This window comes from Carassius gibelio, chromosome A22, assembly GCF_023724105.1.
Source record: "Carassius gibelio isolate Cgi1373 ecotype wild population from Czech Republic chromosome A22, carGib1.2-hapl.c, whole genome shotgun sequence".
Taxonomy (NCBI): domain Eukaryota; kingdom Metazoa; phylum Chordata; class Actinopteri; order Cypriniformes; family Cyprinidae; genus Carassius; species Carassius gibelio.
Window position 1 is genome coordinate 9932475 of NC_068392.1, and position 21306 is coordinate 9953780.

Here is a 21306-nt window from a genome sequence, read left to right on the forward strand (position 1 = left end):
CCCTCTTTTACATTCACTATGCAGAATGGTAATGGCTGCATGGGGAGCATGGTGCGAGGTGATTTTTGCAGTTTCTCTCCTAAGGGCGGGGTATAGGCAGAGGAAAGTGGGAACTTGTTAAGAGATTGTGAATGAGTCATAGGGAGCATAGCCCACATGAATGGGCAGGTGCCACTGTGATGGAAAAAGAGAAACAGAGAGAAATAAAGAGAGAGATAAAGAGAGATGAAATAAGGGGGATACTGAGAGGTATAGAAAGAGACATAAATAGAGATAGCGCAAGATCCCTGGAAAGCTGATTAGGATCCAGCTCATGCCCACACATCCACCCACACACTCTCCCTCCTCCGTTTCTCTTCCTCTTCTTATGAGGATGATGAGCGTATGGTTCCTCTTGTCTGCGTCCACCTCCATAACAGCCCTGTTGCGTCATTCTTCTGTGATAGTCTTTATCTGTTGCAGCAAAAAGCAAAAAAAAAAAAAGTGGTGCTTCAGTGGTGCTAATTTAAAGAAAGCACAACCACACACTCGTTTAACGAGAGAGAGGAATTATTCACATGGAAATCTTTTCAGCCTTTGCGTTTGAGAGAGACATTGTATAGTTTTATGTTTTTTTATGTATATATTTAAAGATTATACTCACCTTCAAAATGCCTGGACATCTTTGAAACCATGACTGTCCCTCAGTGTTGTCGCACAAGTTTGCTGTGCTTGTTGCGCAATTTGGCCAAAAATGTGTGATTATAAATCAACATGACTATAATTATTTGAAGTATTATTAATAAATCAAAATAACACATATTATATAAATCAAGCATTTAAAATAGATAAACACTTTACTGTCAGGCAAGTAGAATTTTTTTATTACTGCATCACAATAGCCACATTTTTATATTGAATTTTAGGATTGACTGATGCACAATAATCTTCAGTCTAACCCTATCAAATCATGAGATTCTGTATCTTTGATTTGACAATAAGTATATTCATAATACAAAACATTATCGAGATTAATAATAATATTGCCAGCCTTAATATATTGATAATAAAAAACACAACCTTAGAACACATTTTTATTTAATGAAACAACTTTGACTTTAATGTAGTAGATAAAACATGGCTTTACAAAACGGCTCTCAATTATGTGACAACCATGATAGAACCTTCCACTCTGACAAAACAGCGTGACATAAGCACTCTTCACATAGGCACCGATCGACCCAATCAGCAGCTGTAAACGGCGGGACTGCAATGACAGCAGTGCAACAACTGTAAATCTGTGAGTGGAACTGAGCGACACCTCTAGCTCTTTATTAAATAGTTCAGATGCAGTGAATAAGATTCTGGGGAGTTGCCTGATAAAGCTGGCCTTGAGTTATTAGCCTGTCTTGCGCAAACAGCACAGTATACCGCGTTCATTTAAAAGCAATTGATCTCTATGCTTGTGGTTTATAGCTGATGGAAGTCATTTCCCTGTATCTGACACCGGAAAACAAAAAAAGGATGCATACTGAACCCGAGATGTGGCCGTATTGAAAGAAAAACACAAAGGAGAGCACATTCTATTGTAGAAGTGTGACTATTGTGCTTGCCGCAGAATGACTCACAGTTGCCATGGCAACTTTACCACTCACCACTTTCTAATCGGCTATTTCAGAGAGAACCAAAGCTGAGTAAAATGCTACATGACGGAAATAATCAGCGCATGGCACTGGACAAAAAATGGTGTTGTGACAGTAAGTCTAAATACACTCTTAAAAAAGAAAGGTGTTTTTTTCTGAATAATCATTTGGGGTTCCCCAAAGAACCTTTATTTTTAAGAGTGTAAATAAACAAAATGATCTTACTAGAGTTTTAGAAAGGTAGTAATAATGATTGATGGACTCTGTTGTAGATTGTGGGTGAAGGTTTTCTGTACAGTATGCTCAAACTGTTAAGCAACAAGAAGTCTGAAAAAGTGGTTAGAAGAATTTAGGTTTGGACCAAGTAATCAAATGGGTAAAAGCACACTGACATTGTAAGTTTAAACATTCATCTTCGGCCTAAAATCAGAACACAATTACCACCATTATAAAAACGAAAATAATCATTGTTGCTTGATTAATCAGAACAGGACATTGAGGAAGTAACAAGTTCCCAGAATGTATTTAGGTGTCCCGCTAGCATTATGTATTGAGGAACAAATGAATCATTCTAGATTTCTTTCCATTTACTAGGATAATGACGCTTCAAAAACTGCATCCTGGTTTGTAAAGAAAATCAAGCTTGGTACACATTATGAAATGTGTAATGGGGTTGGCTCTGTCTGACCTCATTTTAGATTATCAAATGAGAACTACAAATGCACTGGCAAAATTATCTACTTTTTCCATTTTAAATGGATGGACTATTGCAGAGGTTTCCAATTTGCAGACTGAGGCCTAAGAAGTAATATTTTAGAGCATATGGCATGACATAAACTTTTTTTTTTACTTGCTTTCTGCAAGTTGCTGTTTAAATATTTGCTAAGAAGCAAATATTAGAGACTTGATTTCATGCAATGTTGCCCTAAAACTGAAACGACAACGTCTTGCTAAAGTTACCACCATACCAGAACCTGCCTGCATTTAGTCTATAGTGACACAGTGCTGGCTATTTGTTTTAATATATACAGTATGTTTGTCCAACTTCACCTTGAGAGTTTAAAACTGTGACCTTTTCAGTCATCGCAGCAGTTGCTGGCAATTTGTGCTCATGATCTCAAAGAAAAAGTCTTTTAGCCCACTCTCGATGTTATACAAACTATGACTAATATTGCTTTCACCTCGTCACCAGGGAATAAAGCTCAATGTGTCACCCAATCAGATGCTACAGTACATGTTAAATAATGGAATAATGCTTGTCCGAAATCGCATATGCTTTGGTACAAACCTTAATAAGCAAATGGACACAAGGATGTACAACATCAGTGAAAAAAAGCTTTTCAGATTCTCTTCAAGGACAAATCTATAATTGTGTGTATTTATAAGAGAGGAGAAAGAAAAAAGAGAGGCAGTAAGAAAATGAGATAAACCCAATAAACATCTATCTCTAAAATCACTTTTATTTAATGTTCATTTAAGGGTGTTTTCACTTGTAGTTTGGGTTTACTGGGTCCAGACCAAAACATCAAATCCTGGTTTGCTTAGTGTTCACTGTCAGCACCAGGAATCTCCTTCACACACAGAAAACTGCTGTGAGAAGATAGTTGTTCCAACACCTGTACCAAACTGTAATGTCAACATTTCTAATAGAAAAAAAAAACGTATGCTTGAGTATTCTGACCTTTATAGGCTTGCATCTTATGACATCACATCCTGTTTTTGGTTTGTTTAGTTATCTTTGGTCCATGTTGAGTTCATATTTCAGTCGAACCATGCCCTAAGAGAACATGCAGGTTTGTCGCAATTATTTTAGTTTAAACATAGTTAATTAGGTATTTTTGACCACATGGTCTCTTATGTCAGCAACAAAAGGGTGCAACTATGTGCATGGAAGGTGTGTGCATATTTACGTTCCCTAATCTAAATAAATCATGCGGAATTTAAATGTCAGCCTCCCAAATGCGCAAACAAGGGATGCAAAGCAATAAAAGTGAAAAAAGTTATAAGATTCCAATATGTTTCCATGCAGTTCACTGAGGCGAAAAGGACATAATAAGAATAGACACATGCTGTGCATACAATAACTCTGCGCTTAATGCAGCTCCTCAAGACAAGGAAGTTTTCTGAAAGAAGTTATTAAATATGCAAATGTAACAGCATGGTGCCTACATCCTATGGTGAATCTCCTTAACGTTGATATCTGCATGGAGCTGTGCTGTTAATTTTAAAGACCCGTCTGCCCTTTTGATTGTTTAAATATTTATAAGGTTTTTTCTTCTTCTTTCAACCGTTGGCTCATATCCTGCTTCATGTTGAGTACTGATGCACCCTGCAATTGAAGGGTAATTTATTTCATAGAAGAGTAAATAACAGCTGATTCCTTCGTTATTCTAAATAATTACAATGATGTTTTAGCACTGGATGAGCACTATTGATGAAATAAGGATGGACTGGAAATATTGAATACTAAGACTTTTTGATTATTCCGGTGTGCATTTCCCAAAAGCAACTATGGCCACAAGTTTAATCATATTTCTTTTTTTTTTTTTTTGTAAAAAAAGAAATGCTTTTCTGTTTCGCAGTAATTCAGGAAAGACTATTTTATTGCTGTTAGAAGTATATTTTATTATTTTATTGCTGTTGGTACAAGACAACACTTATACCAAATATCATGCTCCGTTCTTTAAATGTTTAATATATGTTTCCCCTATAAAAAATTAAAAATGTAAATTTTAATTCCCCTTATCAGGAAGTGCAGACGTGATGACGTAATGTTCATTACATGTCTAGATAATTACCACAGAATCATTTCAAGATTTGAAGGACTTTGGTGACAGTGCTGTATATGTAATATAAGAGCAAATCACTTTGATTGTACTTTTTCCTATTATTCTCTCTCTTTTACAGTTTTCAATTTCAGTAAATAGAGTGTAAAATGTTATGGCACTATGTTTAAACAGAGTTTTGCCAAAGCATTATATACACAAGAAAATGAATTATCCAGTCCAACAATAACATATAACAATAAAATACAATTAAAATAACGTTTTAAGAGATTATAAAATAGGATTTTAATAAGACGCAACAATCTAAATAAGTTTCCGGTTCCCATCCCTATCAAAAAAAGCGCAGTCAATCCCTGTGTTCAAACTATATAATTTCTTATATAAATATTCTGGGTAAAAAATACCACTCACACTGACCTTAGATACAGAAACAGCGGTGACAGCCGTCAGTCCGCGCTGTAGCTAAAGATACAGTTGAAAGCGTTTGATCGTATCGTTGATTGTTTTCGCACCATTAACAGGACGTCGAGCCCCTTCACCTCATAAAAGCGCGTGAGCGGGAAAGGTGAGAAGCGGGAAAATCTCCCGCTTTCGCTCAGCTGCACAAGTTAAAACGCTGCCCCGGCACGAGAACGTTACATTTGTAGCCATGGCAACTGTGTCCTGCTCGTCTGAGCTAGCAAGCTTTCAAGAGTTGTGATATTAAATTAGATTTTTTTTTCTCCCCACTGAGGCGTTAAAACAGCCAGAAATAAAAACAATATGCCAATTTGGTATTCTCTTCTGTAATAGCAGCATTTTAAAGCTGCAAAATAGAATAATAAAAAAAGGTTTATGTAGCACTCCGGCGCTACATTATGAACATCAGATATTTGTGTATTTTCGGAGAATTACCCTGATCCTGCTGGGGGGAAAAAAACCTGGTCATCCAGCCAGACTGGACCTTTTGCTAGTTTTAGAGAGGTCTGGGCGTTTTTGTAGATGACCAGGCTGGGAGACAAGCTTTAACTTTCTAAAACCAGCACTTGAAAGACCAGCAAACAATCATAAAGATTTTTTCAACTGTTTAATTCTTATATCCTGCAACATATATAAATAATATAATAAAAAATCAAGCTCCTTATATGGCAAGGTTGGTTATGTTGTGACTATTTGCTATTGCAAACAAATAATTTGTTTGTTGGTTCAGCAATAGAGTGATACTGATTCAACAGACAATCAATATTGTGAAACAGTTTTTTTTTTTTGTATTGAGGGTCATTTTCAAGTATGTCATGAGTAAGCCTGAAAGCTTTGTTGTGATATCCCAGTGCATCACAATAGACCCCACAGCACATTATTCAACTAAATGAGTCCTCACTGTCATCTATGATTGCCTGTTGTTCAAAATTGAAACAGCACTGCAATAACTCCCATTAAAACGTTCAGTCAGTCTCTAATTACAATGTTTTAGCAGTGCTGTGTACAAATGAGTTGATCTGTTCTAGTTATTTAAGCTATAAATCATACAATAGGGTTTGACGTACAATAAAACAATAAACATCTGTGCTAATGAAGAGCTAGAGCCAAGATTTCAAATGCATTTGATAACTACCTTTGCCCTATTGACCTCTCTTATTGAAACACCCGCTCCTAAGCATCTGAAGGTAATCATAACCTTTTACTGTAGACCAGTAATATGATCAACACATCACGACTCGCTCTTATCCAACACCCACTCATTTCCGACATACAGTAGTTCAGTTTGCCAAGCGTCATAGAAGGCGCTAGTGCCATAACAGTGCCACCTACTGTACAGCTGGCAATATGTGGACATAGTATTAATCATTATCACTAACACTAGACTCATCATTCTTTCGCTACGTTTCACACATTCACAATAGTGTGACTTACAAAATGTCACGTTCATACAACAGTTTGCATACAGTATTAGAGTCGCTGATGTATGGATGAGTTGCTAATCAGTGTCAAACACGTTTTTTGTTCTCGTGGAACCCGTGAATCACTTGTAACCATAACAGGAGTGTCAAAAGTCGATATCAAAGATGGCGACGTCGACAACACTTGAAACTTCTTTCACAGGACGCGAGTCCAGTCAAGGTGCGTACCTCAGTGGAGCAAGCCAGTTTCTTGATCCAAACCTTTAGATGACACTAATAAAATCTACCTTAACTCTATGAAACACATTTAACACGTTATATGACGTGACAGATGAAATAAGTGTTGTTTGACATCTGCATTTACATCTGCAAGACGTAGTTTTGTGGAGTGTTTGCTCATCTGCAATACGTTATGAGAACTCGAGAACGAGTCAGTCTTTTGTTCGTTATCTGGCTCGGCTCTGTGTTCATCTTCAGTTCTCTCTTCACAGCAGTTCAGTCAGTGTACTGTTTGAGTGCATGCATTACTCCGGGATATTGTTTTGTTTGAACTCAGAGGGAGTGTCAGCCACATTAAAAAAGTGAACAGCTTAAGTCATTTGTGGATTAATGCTTATTGGAGACGCGAACCGTTTAAAACGATTCAGTTCAATTTGATGAACTGGTTCAAGAAGATCCGGTTACATTGAATGATTCGTTCGCGAACCGGATATCACAAACTGTTTTGTTTTGAACTCACTCACAACAGACTCGGAAGAGAAGACAATGCTGAATAAAGTCGTAGTTTTTGCTATTTTTGGACCAAAACGTATTTCCAATGCTTCAAAAAATTCTAACTGACCCTCGGATGTAACATGGACTACTTCGATGATGTTTTTCTTACCTTTCTGGACATGGACAGTATACTGTACACACAGCTTCAATGGAGGGACAGAAAGCTCTCAGACTGAATCTAAAATATCTTAAACTGTGTTCCGAAGATGAACAGAGGTCTTACGTATTTGGAACGACATGAGGGTGAGTTATTAATTACATAATTTAGATTTTTGGGTGAACTATCCCTTTAATCTCACTGCTGACCCTTGATGGTCCGATTCAACTATGCAAATAAGCACACATTACTTTAGTTAAACATCACATTTGTGTTTTTTAATGCTAAAATAAGAGAGCTATTTTTATTAATTTTTTGTTTGCAAATCCAGCCCGTGTGAGAAAAAGTAACTTAAAAGTAATGTAACGCATTCCTTTTCATAAAAACGCAACTAAGTAACACTACTAGTTACTTTTTTAGGGCGTAACACAGTATTGTAATGCATTTCTTTTATTTATTTAAGTAACTTTCCCTAACACTGGTTTTAGAGGTGTTCATATATAGGCCAAATTGCATTGCATTTATACGGCAAAAAGTCTGCATAATATGTAACCTGCAAATTATCAGATCATTTCATTAATAGAACACAATGAAGACTATAACTGTGTTCTATTAATTAAATGATCTGATAATTTTGCAATGGAATTGCATATTTATTCCTTGAAGATACCAAAAGTGACTATTAAATGTAAATGTCTACCTACTGTTACAGCCTTAAACATTCACCTGTTACAATTTAAATAAAAAATGTGCATCAGGGATGGAGTACTATTATGAAAATTTGCTCCCTCTATATCTCAATTATTTGGCTACCTGTTTGTTCCCAACAGGGGTTCAGAGTGATTATTACCCTCTACAAATAGATGCTCACTTAATTGTTTACTTTGTCAATTTGATGGTAAACTGTGCATGATGTTTGTGTCCTCTTCACTGGCACAGGCCTGAGCAGACATCAGTGTAGGGTGCTTCCCTTCGCCCTGAGGCACCAAGGCTTCCTGCCAGTGTGCTCTCCTTTTAGTCTGTGTTGCATCAAAGCAAGTCCTTTGCAGCAAGATCTACACCCAACAGCGTAGCCGGCTAAGATAGATTAATTTACCCATCAATGAACAGCTGGAGGGACTTTAAATGGCCATTAAGAAGAAGTCAAGGTGTGTTGGTGTGAGGGGGTGAATGAATTAGTCACCTTCTTCCTCTTTGGTAAACTTTTCAATCAGCAACAGAAGGGAATTAACTGATTAGACTATTCTATGTGTTTGTGTGACAAAGAAAACTAATGGGAACTTTGATGCTAATATCTTTAAATGTGGTGTTTTGACTTAAATTTGTTATTCATGGATGATTACGGCATGACACAATTTGAGCTTTTAATGGCATTAGGCATATGTGCCTGTTCCCAGCTGAGCTTTCATTCTGCATCACAGAGGTGAATCAAAGCTTTTATCTCATTATGTAACAGAATGAATCATTTGTTTGTTCTGTTCTGTTAAAATCCATTAATTCAAATCAGCAAACATCATTAGTATCAGCATTATCCAATAATCATATTAGCAAAACATATTAATAACGTATTTATTGATTGCTGAACAGAACTTAAGAGTATCTACAGCAAAGAATATAAAATGATGTATAACTAGATCCTGGCGATTAGATTAATGTGACATCTAGTGCAAAAAAAACAAAAAAAACAACAAAACAAATGGCACAATACTTTCGTCTTACCTCTTTATCAGGTAATGTATGATTGCTGAAATCCAAAGCAGCATATTTGATCACAAGCCATTTACAAATTGTCAAATGCGTAATGCATTCTAGTTCTATCTAGACAGATATGAAATATTCAGTCTTGCGTAATATAAGCGCCAGTAGAGGGCAGCATTGCCAAATAATGAGGCTTAAATCACTACACATGCATTACTACTAAGATTGTCGAGGAAATTAATAGTGAATTATAGTGAATTTTAGCAATGACTAAACATATTAGTAAACATTAGTTTGGCTTGACATATTAAAAATGCCACTGAAAACTGTATTGTTATTATTATTATTATTATTATTATTATTATTATAAAATTACCTGATATTTGCAGGTAAAAATGCTTTATTTTCTATAGCTATACAGCATTATTATCCTTTTACATTAACATGTTAGTTTGGTTTGACATATAACAAATGTTGCAACTTCTCATGTTGTCATAAAATAAAATGTGTACGCTGCCTATGTGCCATTTATTTGATATTTTAGTGTATTATAATTAGAAATAATTTTTTTTATGATTTTATAAATATGGCATTAGAGCAACTTCTGTGTAATTATTGCATAATTTATTATTATTATTAAATGTACTTGACATTTTTTTACTGAATAATTTAATATTTAACTATTATTATTTTATTTGTATAAAATAAAAATAATTTATTATTGTTATTATTATTGCTATTTTAATTTACAAACAACATATTTGTGCATTATTATTATTATTATTATTATTATTATTATTATTATTATTATTATTATATTAACTAAATTATGGTCCAGAAATCTCTGATATTTAAATTTTTTCTATGTTTTTATACTTTACAGAAAAAAAAAAACATATAATGGTCATCCAGTCTTATACCTTCCAACCACTTAATAAATACAGAGCAACTGTAAAGACATTCATAGTTCGCATTCTGTACTTTTCCCCATCCTTTCTGCCAGGATCAGACCATTTTCAGATTCGGTCATAGTGGTGCCACAGCCGCAGTGTGTATTTCATCGCTGCAAATCAAAATCAGATATTTTTCAGTAAGTTCTCGCACTCAATTCTGCAGCTTATAAATATTTTGATCTCTGATGAGTGACTGACATTTATGAATAAGTGTTAGATGGATAATGGAAAACAGCAGTAAGTGAGTTTCTGCAGATCCAAACCATGTGAGAAAGTCCTTGAGAAAGTGCTTCCTTCGGCCACCCACCTCAAGGTCAGCATTCGCAGGGGATTACTGTACATCAACAGAACACCCCCCTTTTTATAAACACAGATATAGACAATTCATGTTATACTTTCATTTTCTTCTCCCCCTCGGAGATCAAAGACCCTCCATTGAGGATCAAGCCATATGGGAAAGAACCTGCTAAATATTAGCTGGCATGCGATATCATACCATAGTGATGGGAGGAAGGCAGGGTGTGCCAGCGCATGACTATGGGAGTTTACATCAGAACCGAAAACATCAATATGAACCATGTGTTCCACTTCCAAGGAGCTCCTTGTCTTGAACACAACATCTTAATGAGCTTCATGCTCAGTGGATGGTGGTTTTCCACATGGCTGAACGGACCACAGACACACTATTTCCCATCTATTTAGCAGTCATGCCATTGACTTCCAGGCCACGTTTTAATGGAGGTCACGTGCTGATAGGTGACAGCCCATGACACTGCTGCCAGGCCCCACCAGTGGCCACAAGATTGTTTATCTCTGTTTATCTGGCCACAGGTGTGTCTCATCAGTTATTTAAACTGTGTAATAGCTAAAATATTCTGTTGAATTAAGCTACATTTTGCCCTCTGGTTGGAAATAGTCTTGCTAAACAAAACTGACTATTTATGGCATGTTTTTTTTTTATTAAACCACACGATGCTGAATAAAGCCAGGGTTATATATATTACTATATATTTTAATGTTTTCCGGTATAAATACTACAGGAAAGGAAAGAGATAAATCTCAGTAATTATGAGGTTTTGGTTCTAACTGCAATTACACAAATTAAGTGTTTTCTCTAGCAGTGGTTTCACAGTTTGGTCAGACAAGATTCAACTTTATAATTAAGGTAGACTTTGACCTCCTTAGGACAAGGATGGTTTGTCTCATTCTTTCCTTTTTTAATTCAAGACTAACAATATATTGGGGTGTATATATATATATATATATATATATATATATATATATATATATATATATATATATATATATATATATATATATATATACTATTTTTATGTATTCATTTTTATATTTTATAAGCCAGGACTTTAAGATTTGTTGAATTTAAAAAGTAAACCCTGAGAAATATTCAAAGACTTTCTTGCCTATTTGCCAAATGCACTGTCAATTTCTTGGTTAACGGAGTTCAGACGAGCCGAGATGAAGTGTGGGAGTTTTTCAGCCTCATATCCGAGAACTGACTCAAGTACACAACTGCAGCAGCAGCGCAACTGGCTGGAATTATCGCCCATCCCAGAAGCATAATTTACTCGGGCAAAATATTTATACAGAGGCGGACCGAGATCACTTATAGCAAGTCCATTGACGAAACCCAGTGGAAGCAACCCACATTGAAGACTCTGTAGAGTTCTGGTCGTTCTCAGTACTTTTAAGGAACACCGCTGGTTCAGACATCTCAAGTATTCAGCAGCATCATGAACTTTTTGGCTGTATTACATTGTGTGATACTTATTTCAGTTTGTGAAATACTTCATCGAACGAACGGTAAGTGAACGACAATATTTCGCTTTACCCTTAAAGAGAATTAGCCATGGTTTTACTATAAATAAAACCAAAAAACATGGTTAGCCTACTATAAACCATGATAACCACAAATCAACCATAGTTTTGCTACACTAGCCGTGATATTTGTAGTAAAGCTGTAATCAATAGGCTACGACAATAAATAAATAATAATAATAAATAAATAAATAAACATTGGTTACTATTACAGTAATAAAGCTGTAATTCTTTTTCGTAAGGGACAGCCTTCTTCATTAGTCGCTTTAGACGTTTAGAAACTTTCATCTATCAATGTAAAATAAACACACGTTTTAATATGTTTTAAAGAAAACACAAAAGTAAGTTTATAATAATGACGATGTAGCCTACCGTTCAATACTGAAAGCCAGCGTGCAGCTGTTGCTATGGATACCTCCTCACGCAAAGGCGATTTCTGTTCACGAGCGTAAACATTTAATCATTCGTAAAAACATTCGTGGTTACTGAAATGTTGTTTTAAACAAACACACACATATATAATGATTAAAAGTTTACGCTCCTGAAAAAAAAAAAAAAAAAAAAAAAATTATATATATATATATATATATATATATATATATATATATATATATATATATATATATATATATATATATATTTTTTTTTTTTTTTGAGAGCGAGAGAGGGGGGGGGGTATATATTCACAATTCAGTGTAAAGACAACTAAATGGCACTTCAGAAGCGATTTTTATATAAAGGTTTACTTATTCTGAGCCAGGGTTTAAACTGTTAGAGAACAAACAAACCTGTAATACTCTGAAAAAAAATCTAATTTTACGACAAATTTCAATGGGTAATATGACATATCTGTGATCATCTTTGTTTTAGTTATCCGGTCTCATATATGCATTTGAGAAGGAATGGAGAAAAGACATCACTAACCGATGTCAGAGTTGTATTGTTGGCATTTTCTCTGAGATGGATTATGTGTGTTTTCATTCTGTATCTGTTTGTCTAGCTGGCATGTGCTGGCTGCAGCAGGGTCCGGAGCACCGCTGTGACATGGTGCTCATGAGGGGCGTGAGCAGGGAAGAGTGCTGTGCAGCCGGCCGTCTGGACACTGCCTGGTCTAACACCAGTCTGCCGATCAATGAAGTCAGTCTGCTGGGATTCCTGGGAATAGTTTCCTGTAAGCCGTGCAAAGGTACAGACTCGGATTTACCTTTTGTTCCAAGATCTCAGTAGGATGACTGGGTCGTCCCGCTGCGTAATGTTCTAACTTGTTGATATCAGTGTGAGACTCAGTGCTGAAGTCCTCTTGAACTGGTTAATACGCTGTAAGAAAAAAGGTACACAAGATGTCATTGGGGCAATTTTTCAAAAGGCACCAATATGCACCCTTTTGGTACAAAGAGTACTTTCTGAAAAGGTACAACCCCAGTGAAAATTTTTGTAAGTTTATTTTGGAGTACCCTTTCCAAAATACCATTTTAAGACTTCAACGCACATTACAGAAATTTCCTCGATTCCAAATTAGGGCTGAGCCCATTTTGGTTGAGGAGATAAAATCTAGTACTTGGAGAGTATTCATTGGAAATGCAATTCTTCAGCAAGTTTTAAAAAAACGTGGATGTACACCAGATGTTTTGTTTAACTTTCCCCGGCTGTTGTGGAAATCATTTACTGATAGCCTTGGCCAGGTATGTGGGTTCATATAAGGGCTCCAAACCTCTACTATCATCAGACATTTTAAACACAGAGTGTTATCACTAGAGTAAACAAGTTAGCTGACGTGATAATTAGAAAGTATTTCCTCTGCCCAGTTAGACAATAATAGTGCTCAAAATTATAGTTTTGTGGCTTTCAGTGCATATCTATTAGCTTTGAGGTCATCTGTATGATAGTGTACTCTTAAAATTCACTTTTAGTAGATATATGCATTTAAAATTTGTAGTCATCCTCCTCCAGGGAAACCAGTAAACTGATGACTCATCCTGCACTCATTCATTTTGTCCAATCAAAAATGCTCTCTAGAATGGGAAAATCCCTCCCACTAAGGCCCTGTTTACACAAGTGTGTTTTCGTTTTAAAATGCATAACTTTTGATACGGCTAAGCCTATCGTTTACACTACTTCAGTGTTTTTCATGTTCGAAAATGGAGTCTTTTGAAAACACTGCCTGACCCCGTTTTAGTTTGAAAACTCCAGGGTTGCGTTTCAGTGTAAATGGACTAAAACTGAGACTTTTCGAAAATGATGGCGTGGCTGCCCACGTGATCTCTGCGTATCTTTGACGACCGTGTAATCATGTCTCTGTCGAGTATGTGGCTGTATTTGTTTTGGCATGACTCCCAATCGACCTTTTCGGCTGCCTTGTAATCTATTAGTTACTTTGAGTAACAATTCCACCTCATCATCTGTCCACACAAAGATGTCCTTGCTTTTCCTCGCCATCATGTTCATTGTTGAACCTGCCAGTGATTTGCAACCAACTTCTTGTTTACACTTTCATGTGCATGCCAGTTTGCATGAATGGTCACGTGACATGCGTTTTATCGGTTATGTAGTGTAGAAGGAGATTGTTTCTGAAATGCAGTTGAAACGCCAGTGTAAACGCGGATTGTTTTAATTCTAAAGCGCAGTTTTAAAACGCATTAGTATAAACAGGGCCTAAATGTTCAGTAACATTAGCTAAATTTTGTTGGCCAAATATGGTTCATTTTCTGATGTCAATAGTGTAGTCAATTTGAAACCATGCAGCTTTTTAATGTTCAACATGGCAAATCTGTGCAAGCAGTTTCACCAACGTTGAGCAGACTGGGGGGAAATAATTCGCCCTGAAACAAGAGTCCTGATCATGTGGATTCCTACAGAAATGACCATCTTTGGTCTACAAAAAAACTGTTGAACAATGGTAAATGTGAGCGCACCTTAATATGACCTACTTCTGATTAGCAATAGTAAGTTATAAATTAAATTCCTGATTGCGTAGATTTTGCTGATCATGTGGATTCCTATTGAAATAACATGGTTTAATTTGTAGAAATTTGCAGAAAAATGGTAAATGTGATCACACCTTATTAAAACCTACTTCTCATTAGCAATAGCAAGTTGCAAATTGAAATTCATTACATTAATTCCTATTGAAATGACTGAATTTCGCCTGCAAAAATTCCGGTACACGTGACTGCTCTTTAATAAGTTCTTACTTTACGATTAGCAATACCAAACTGTCAATCGAAATCCCAGATGGATTTCACCCTCATATGAAATTCCTGATCACATGGATTAATTCAATTTAAATGAATGGATTCCCTCCACAAAAATAGTAGCAGTAAATGTGACCGCACGTTCAGTTCTTCTGATTACCAGTAGCAAGATGCAAATGGAAATTCTGGATTTTTGTCATTATGCATAAAATAAATAAATCATTTGACACAAAAGCAGCTATTTTGTCCCTCTTCTCTTTCTCCTCACTCTCTCAGCATTGACTCTTTCACAATGCTCGTTGGAAAGCAGACTTGTTTTGCCTTTCCCTCTCGGAGATGACTGAATTCCAGCACGCCGCAAAGAAAAATGTGTGCCACATGCTGAAGAGGTCTGGTCCTCATAAGCCTCAAACACAATCAGAATCATTAGACACTGGAGGAGGGCGGACTGGAAGTGAAAGAGTGAAAGTCTGTTATATTGTTTCTTCCATTGCGTTTGCTTTCCATTATCATCATAAAACTATATGGAACCTACTGTGTAACCTCCCCAGCGTGTTCTCAATGTCGAAATGCTTCAAAGCATTCCTGAAAGCTCAACTCAAGCTTAGCGTCTGTCCGCCGCATTTCCTTACATTTGTTTTTCGGGGGCAGACAAGGCAGTTCGTAAATCATCTGTGACTGCCCGTGGACCTTGAGGAAACATAACAGGGTTATGCTGGGATTTCCATCGGAGGTGGAGGTTTCTGAGTCGGCCTTGAGTGATTTGGTTGGCTTCACAGGGAAGGGGAGCAACAGGATATTAAAGAACTTGCAGGAATGGGAACCAGAAGCTGGGATGATTGGGCCTGAATCGTAGAAATGTTTTCTGATGTGTTTTGTTTGCTTTGGCTTGAATGAAATAGAATGGACAGTTATTGGAAAATATGTTAATGAATGACTCATTGACTCAGAATGACTCAACTTGCAGTTGAGTTTATGAGAGTTTGATGTTAGCATGTTGCTAAGCTAAGAGCATGATATTTAAAAATGCATAAAAATACAAATATGAGGTGACTTTTCAGTATTGAATGAGTATATACATTTCCTTGTTACCAACTTTTCTCTGGCTTTGTCCACCAATTTTCTTTTGCAGAGAACTGCGAGGGCGTCAACTGCGGCCCTGGAAAGGCGTGCAGGATGAAGTCTGGACGTCCCCAGTGCGTGTGCTCTCCAGATTGTTCCAACCTCTCCACTAAACACGGCGTGTGTGGGAGCGATGGAAGCTCATACAAAGACGAGTGCGCGCTCCTGATGGCTCGCTGCAGAGGTCACCCTGACCTGGAGATTATGTATCAGGGGGAATGTAAAAGTACGCTGCTGATTTTCAGGTTGCATTTATTACTTTGCTAAGATGTTTTGCAGGCTGACTGAAAAACTTCAGATTCAGATTTAAGTGCATGCTTACCATATGTATTCTGAAAAACATCCGATGATATTTACCAGTCCCTTGTGAAAAAGAAGTGCACATGACTGTATATGTATGCATATCTAGTGTACTTGAAGTTGAAATTGAACTTGTAGTATATGACTTTCTTCTTTAATACGAATGCAGTCAGAGTTATTTAAAAAATGGTCTTTGATCTTTCAAGCTGTTTGCTGTCACTCAGTAGGTGTTGCAATGCATTGGCTTATGAGAAGTTTAATAAAAAGCACATCCATTAAATAAATGTCTCACACAGCTCCAGGAGGTGAACAAAGGCCTCCTGTAGCGAATCAATGCGTTTTTGTAAGAAAAAAAAACATGTTAAAAATTTTACTTTAATCTAGCTTGCACTCACTGTTGTAAAAGGGAAGCAGTTCCAGGGGAATGATGTATGAGGTCTGCATTGCGCATGCGCCGATGAGTCTTATGAAAACCAATGTTTGTTAACAGGAGCAAAGGAAGCAAAGTTTCCTTACTTCAGCAAAGGAAAACCAGTCTCCTCTTGGTTTATATCGAAATCCTCCGACATTCTTCTTTACAAATCCTCGTTTTGTACTTTTGATTAGTGACCGTTGTTTTGTTTTAATCTCTCCTCTGTGTTTCTGCGTGCATCACTTCTGAGCAGCGCATGCACAATTTTTTTTTTTCGTGTGGCGACATTGTCTTATTAAGCTACCCAGTTGAAAATATGAGGCTTAAAAAGGTTTTAAGGCTGCATACTATCGTATAATATGACATGCATTTTTTGTGGTGGGGGTTAGCAAGTGTAGAAAACAGTTTGGACTCTGGTGGTCACCTGCATGTTTTACCATGATCTTCTTCTAATTTTATTTAATTTTTTCATAATTTTCTTCACCCTTAACACTCTTCTTTCAGAGTCCTGCTCCAATGTCGTATGTCCTGGGACGCATACCTGCGTGACAGACCAGACCAACAGCGCCCACTGTGTCATGTGCCGCACTACGCCCTGCCCGATGCCTATGGTCACTGAGCAAACCATCTGTGGCAACGATAACATCACCTACCCCAGTGCCTGCCACCTGCGTAGGGCTACCTGCTTTTTGGGTCGATCCATAGGTGTCCGCCATAATGGACACTGCAGAAGTAAGGTTTTACTCACCCGGAATTGCTTGAAGTTTCTGACATATCCACACTGGACTTTAACTCATTTTAACATTGTGCCTTACAGGTAATGAAGGAAGTGAAGAAAATTCACTCTTCTGAGAATGTGAAGAGCAGATCCGCTCCCTGTAAATATTATGATGGCACGTAAGACGTGAGAGAACCTGTTTGAAACCACACAGACTCACAACATGGTCCTCTGTACCAAAGAACAACTACTAGTATTTTATATAGGGCTGGGTATCGAGTTTGATACTTTTTAGGAACCGACCAAATGGCTTCGATACAATAGAGTATCGGAAAATGGCTTGTTGTTCGGCACCAAATTTCGATACCTAAGGGGTTCATCTCATCAATGTCAGTTAGCCAATAAGCATGCAGCATGCTTGATGTGCCTAAATCAGTGATTGGCTCTGGTGAGGCATCAAGGAGAACATGTTGCATGACCATTCACATACATTGTAGCATCATGCTACATAAGACAATTTATAAAATTTATACTATGCTTTTACTCCAAACTTACTGTTATCGAGTGTTTGTTATAACATCCGATTGTGATCTAATGATGGTTTTGGTCAGAAAATGTTGCAGAAATATGTTATTTATAGCCATTTATATCGAGCTTTGCAGAATCTCTTTAAAATAACATACAAGAGTCATATACTGTCATAAACGCATATTTATTAGCTTCATGTATCATCCCTTTAAATATTTTTCTGAAAGTGTAACCCACCTTCATCATAGAGCGGGTTATAAATGTGTAATACGAGTGACTTGAGCAGCGAATGTCAGAACAGTGACTGATCGCGGAAGAGAAAACACAGAGAGACAGTGCTAAAACCAGCTAACACTCATCAGTAAATCAATAGAAATTGAATAGAAATTATGGTTCTGTCTAAGCTATGCATTTTAAAATCCAAATGCACTATTGTAAATGCCTACGGACATTAGTCCCGGGGACATCATCCGTGAAGAGAGGGCTTGTTTGTCTCCTGAAAAAGCAGACATGCTATTTTTTTTTTTATTCTCTAGTAAGATGAACTGCTGGATGATTAGTGCTGACTTAAACTCTTCATTTTGCACTGAAAACTATTTCAACATTATTAAAACGGTGTGCACTGATTTATTGTGTTTGTTACATTCTGTTCCTTTGTGCAGTGGCTCAGGAGTCTTTGAGTCTCTAAAAACCTCAACAAACTGGAAAAACAAAAAGTTTTGAGGTAATGTGTGATGTAATCTTGTTAAAATGGTACAAACTAAATTTGTAGCGAAAAAGTATTGTTCAGGAATCAATTTATCGGTATCGGTATCGGTATCGATATATAGAACATTTTTTAATGATACCCAGCCCTTATTTTATACTCATGTAATTCATATTTACAGGAAATGTGTGGTTTTAACAGGAGAACTGTACTGATGAATTGACAGTGTGCATATTGTAAATATATTACGAGCTACTATTTATTGGGGAAAAGTAAGGAAGTTATTGTTATTTATGTTAACAACATATATCCATACATAAGCTGCCTTATCAAGGTATTTATTGTGGCTTTTGCTTCAGTTTCCATGTACATGTATGAAATGAATAATGTAAGCATGCATGTCCCTGTACCTTTGAATCTCCTGATGATTACTGGATGATTTTCTTGTCCACAAAGAGCTATTCCTTGTCAATTTAATATTTTAGAAAATTACTTTTCTGTAACATTTTGATGTTTTTATATTATTTGATGTTTTTGTTATTCTATTAATTAATTCCCTTGGTTTTCCAGACCTGTTAAAACATGTTCCTAGTTTTCTAAGAACCTTGACACGAGCTCTCTGTTTGCCAGACAGAGGATATCATTATCATCAGCCATTAGCTTTGTGTACGATGACCAAAAACCACTGAAATATCTTCCTGAACATTCCTAAGTGCAGTATTCCCCAAAAACGTGCCTCTCTGCAAAATCCACGTGGACTCACAGTTGAAATTCTTCTGGACATGGGAGATTACTTACTCATTGAGATTAAGTGTTGTGCCTGTACTGTTTGTATTCAGAGGGATTACTCAGCCAAAACAGCTACGCTTCCAGGCCATGTTCACCCTGACGTGAAGACCAAACTAAGCCACCCACCAAGAGATGAAATTACCAGCTACAGTCTCATGGCAGCAGTTTTTAATGAGGACGCTGGGACAGTCAAAGAATGTACAGTACATTCTTCTGTTTTAATGGTTTTCACATTATCGGGTTATGTTTTTGTTGTTTTGTGTCTGATTTATGGTAACTTGACCCTGATTTATGGTTAAATGGTCATAAGGAGAATTCCAGAGACTAGATGTTTTGTCTGATTCCCGGTAAATCGGATGGTGTTATGTGAAAATGAAGCACAACGTTTGATAGATGCAGATATTTGTGTAAATCATTGTATAAGTTTGTTCCATGCATTCCTTTCAGACGATATTTTAACTTCCTGTAAATAGAGACCTTTTGCAGTTTCTGAATATATACTGTAAAATTCAGTTTATACATTTGCATATTTTTGTATTGTTTACTTACAATTTTTAATAAAACACAAAATTAATTTTGAGTTGATCTCATGGTTCTTGCTGACTGAAATGATTTTGGGACCCAATTCATGTCATTTAATAATATATATATATATATATATATATATATATATATATATATATATATATATATATATATATATATATACTTTTTTTTTTTAATAAAACAATAAAAGACACACACACACACACACAAAGTTTAACCATGCAGATAATAATAATTATTATTATAACAATAATAACAATATTAAGTTATCAATAAATAATAATAAAATAATAATTTATACAAAATAATTGAAAAAATATTAATATTTATACAAAATACGGCATCTTTTTCATATGAAATATTATTTTGCAAGTGATAATGGCATTTTTTGTATCTATGAATTTCTGTAATAAATTATCAAAAAATACATTTCTTGCCAATGAAATATTTTTGAAAATATCTAATATGTTTCTATAACATTTTAGGTTGTAAATATTTTATATTAGTTTGTATTTAAATCATAATAGTTATTAACATGGGTTACATACATACTAAATACATACTTTGTATATATATATATATCAAATGGATTATTCAGTGTGAGTCCCCAGGTGGCCTAAAAACAAAAATGAACAGGAGTCCTTAATTCAAATGATTCTTTAAAGTTCTTGATTTTTCCTCATATAACATTGTTAGTACTTGGAACGATTATTCGGCTGTCTGTGAGTTAGTGCTTTAACTAATAGTGGCAGTAGTGAGAAATATAGGGGTTATTGACTCATTTTCTTGTCTGAAAAAGCTCTTGTTTTTCCCCCTCTTTGAGAGGCGCTCCTGAATCCCGACTGCACTCCGCATCTGGTTTAACTTTGAGAGATGTTTATATTCTGATCCAGGGCTCTTTTATTACATTTGGACTGGACTTAATTGTTTGCTCTAGCAGGCCATAACAATTCCATAAAAATGTTTGTAATGCATTGTTTCGACGTCTCCCTTTTCTCCATGTTTGAAAAAATAGCCGTTTCTGTTTGTCTAAAATGTTCCACCGTAATCCAGAAAATAATTTACGGGCCTGATTTCATTTTCTTGCTATGACAGAAAGGAGGTCATCAGGTGTTCAGTGTCTGAAATTATGTTTGCCTTCTGTCCACATAAGAAACTAAGTTCTGCTTGTTTGAGTGTTCAAGTAAATCCACAATACACCATATAGAAGTAAATCGATCTTCTTGTTGTGTCTAACTTAGAAGTTCTGCCACATCCTGGAATTGATTCATATATGATGTGACATTTTTATTCAAAATTCCTCTGCTAGAGAATCACCTCTTGTGCGTCACTTGTGTTGTCAAAC

General features: G+C 36.1%; 1 protein-coding gene across 1 annotated transcript; it reads left to right on the top strand.

The window, feature by feature from the left end:
* The first annotated feature begins 11343 nt into the window (after positions 1 to 11343).
* LOC127943281 (follistatin-related protein 3) lies at positions 11344 to 19995 on the top strand. Its single transcript, XM_052539624.1, has 5 exons — positions 11344 to 11634; positions 12650 to 12835; positions 15973 to 16188; positions 17179 to 17406; positions 17492 to 19995. Exons 1-5 carry the CDS (start codon positions 11565 to 11567, stop codon positions 17524 to 17526), a joined length of 735 nt encoding a protein of 244 aa, XP_052395584.1. The 5' UTR covers positions 11344 to 11564; the 3' UTR covers positions 17527 to 19995.
* The last annotated feature ends 1311 nt before the right edge of the window (positions 19996 to 21306 follow it).

Bases quoted from the DNA above. Each gene is read 5' to 3' on its own strand.
- LOC127943281 (XM_052539624.1), top strand. From the start codon at position 11,565: ATGAACTTTTTGGCTGTATTACATTGTGTGATACTTATTTCAGTTTGT. The intron at 11,635-12,649 runs GTAAGTGAACGA...CTGTTTGTCTAG, and splicing joins AATACTTCATCGAACGAACG to CTGGCATGTGCTGGCTGCAG. The intron at 16,189-17,178 runs GTACGCTGCTGA...CTCTTCTTTCAG, and splicing joins GTATCAGGGGGAATGTAAAA to AGTCCTGCTCCAATGTCGTA.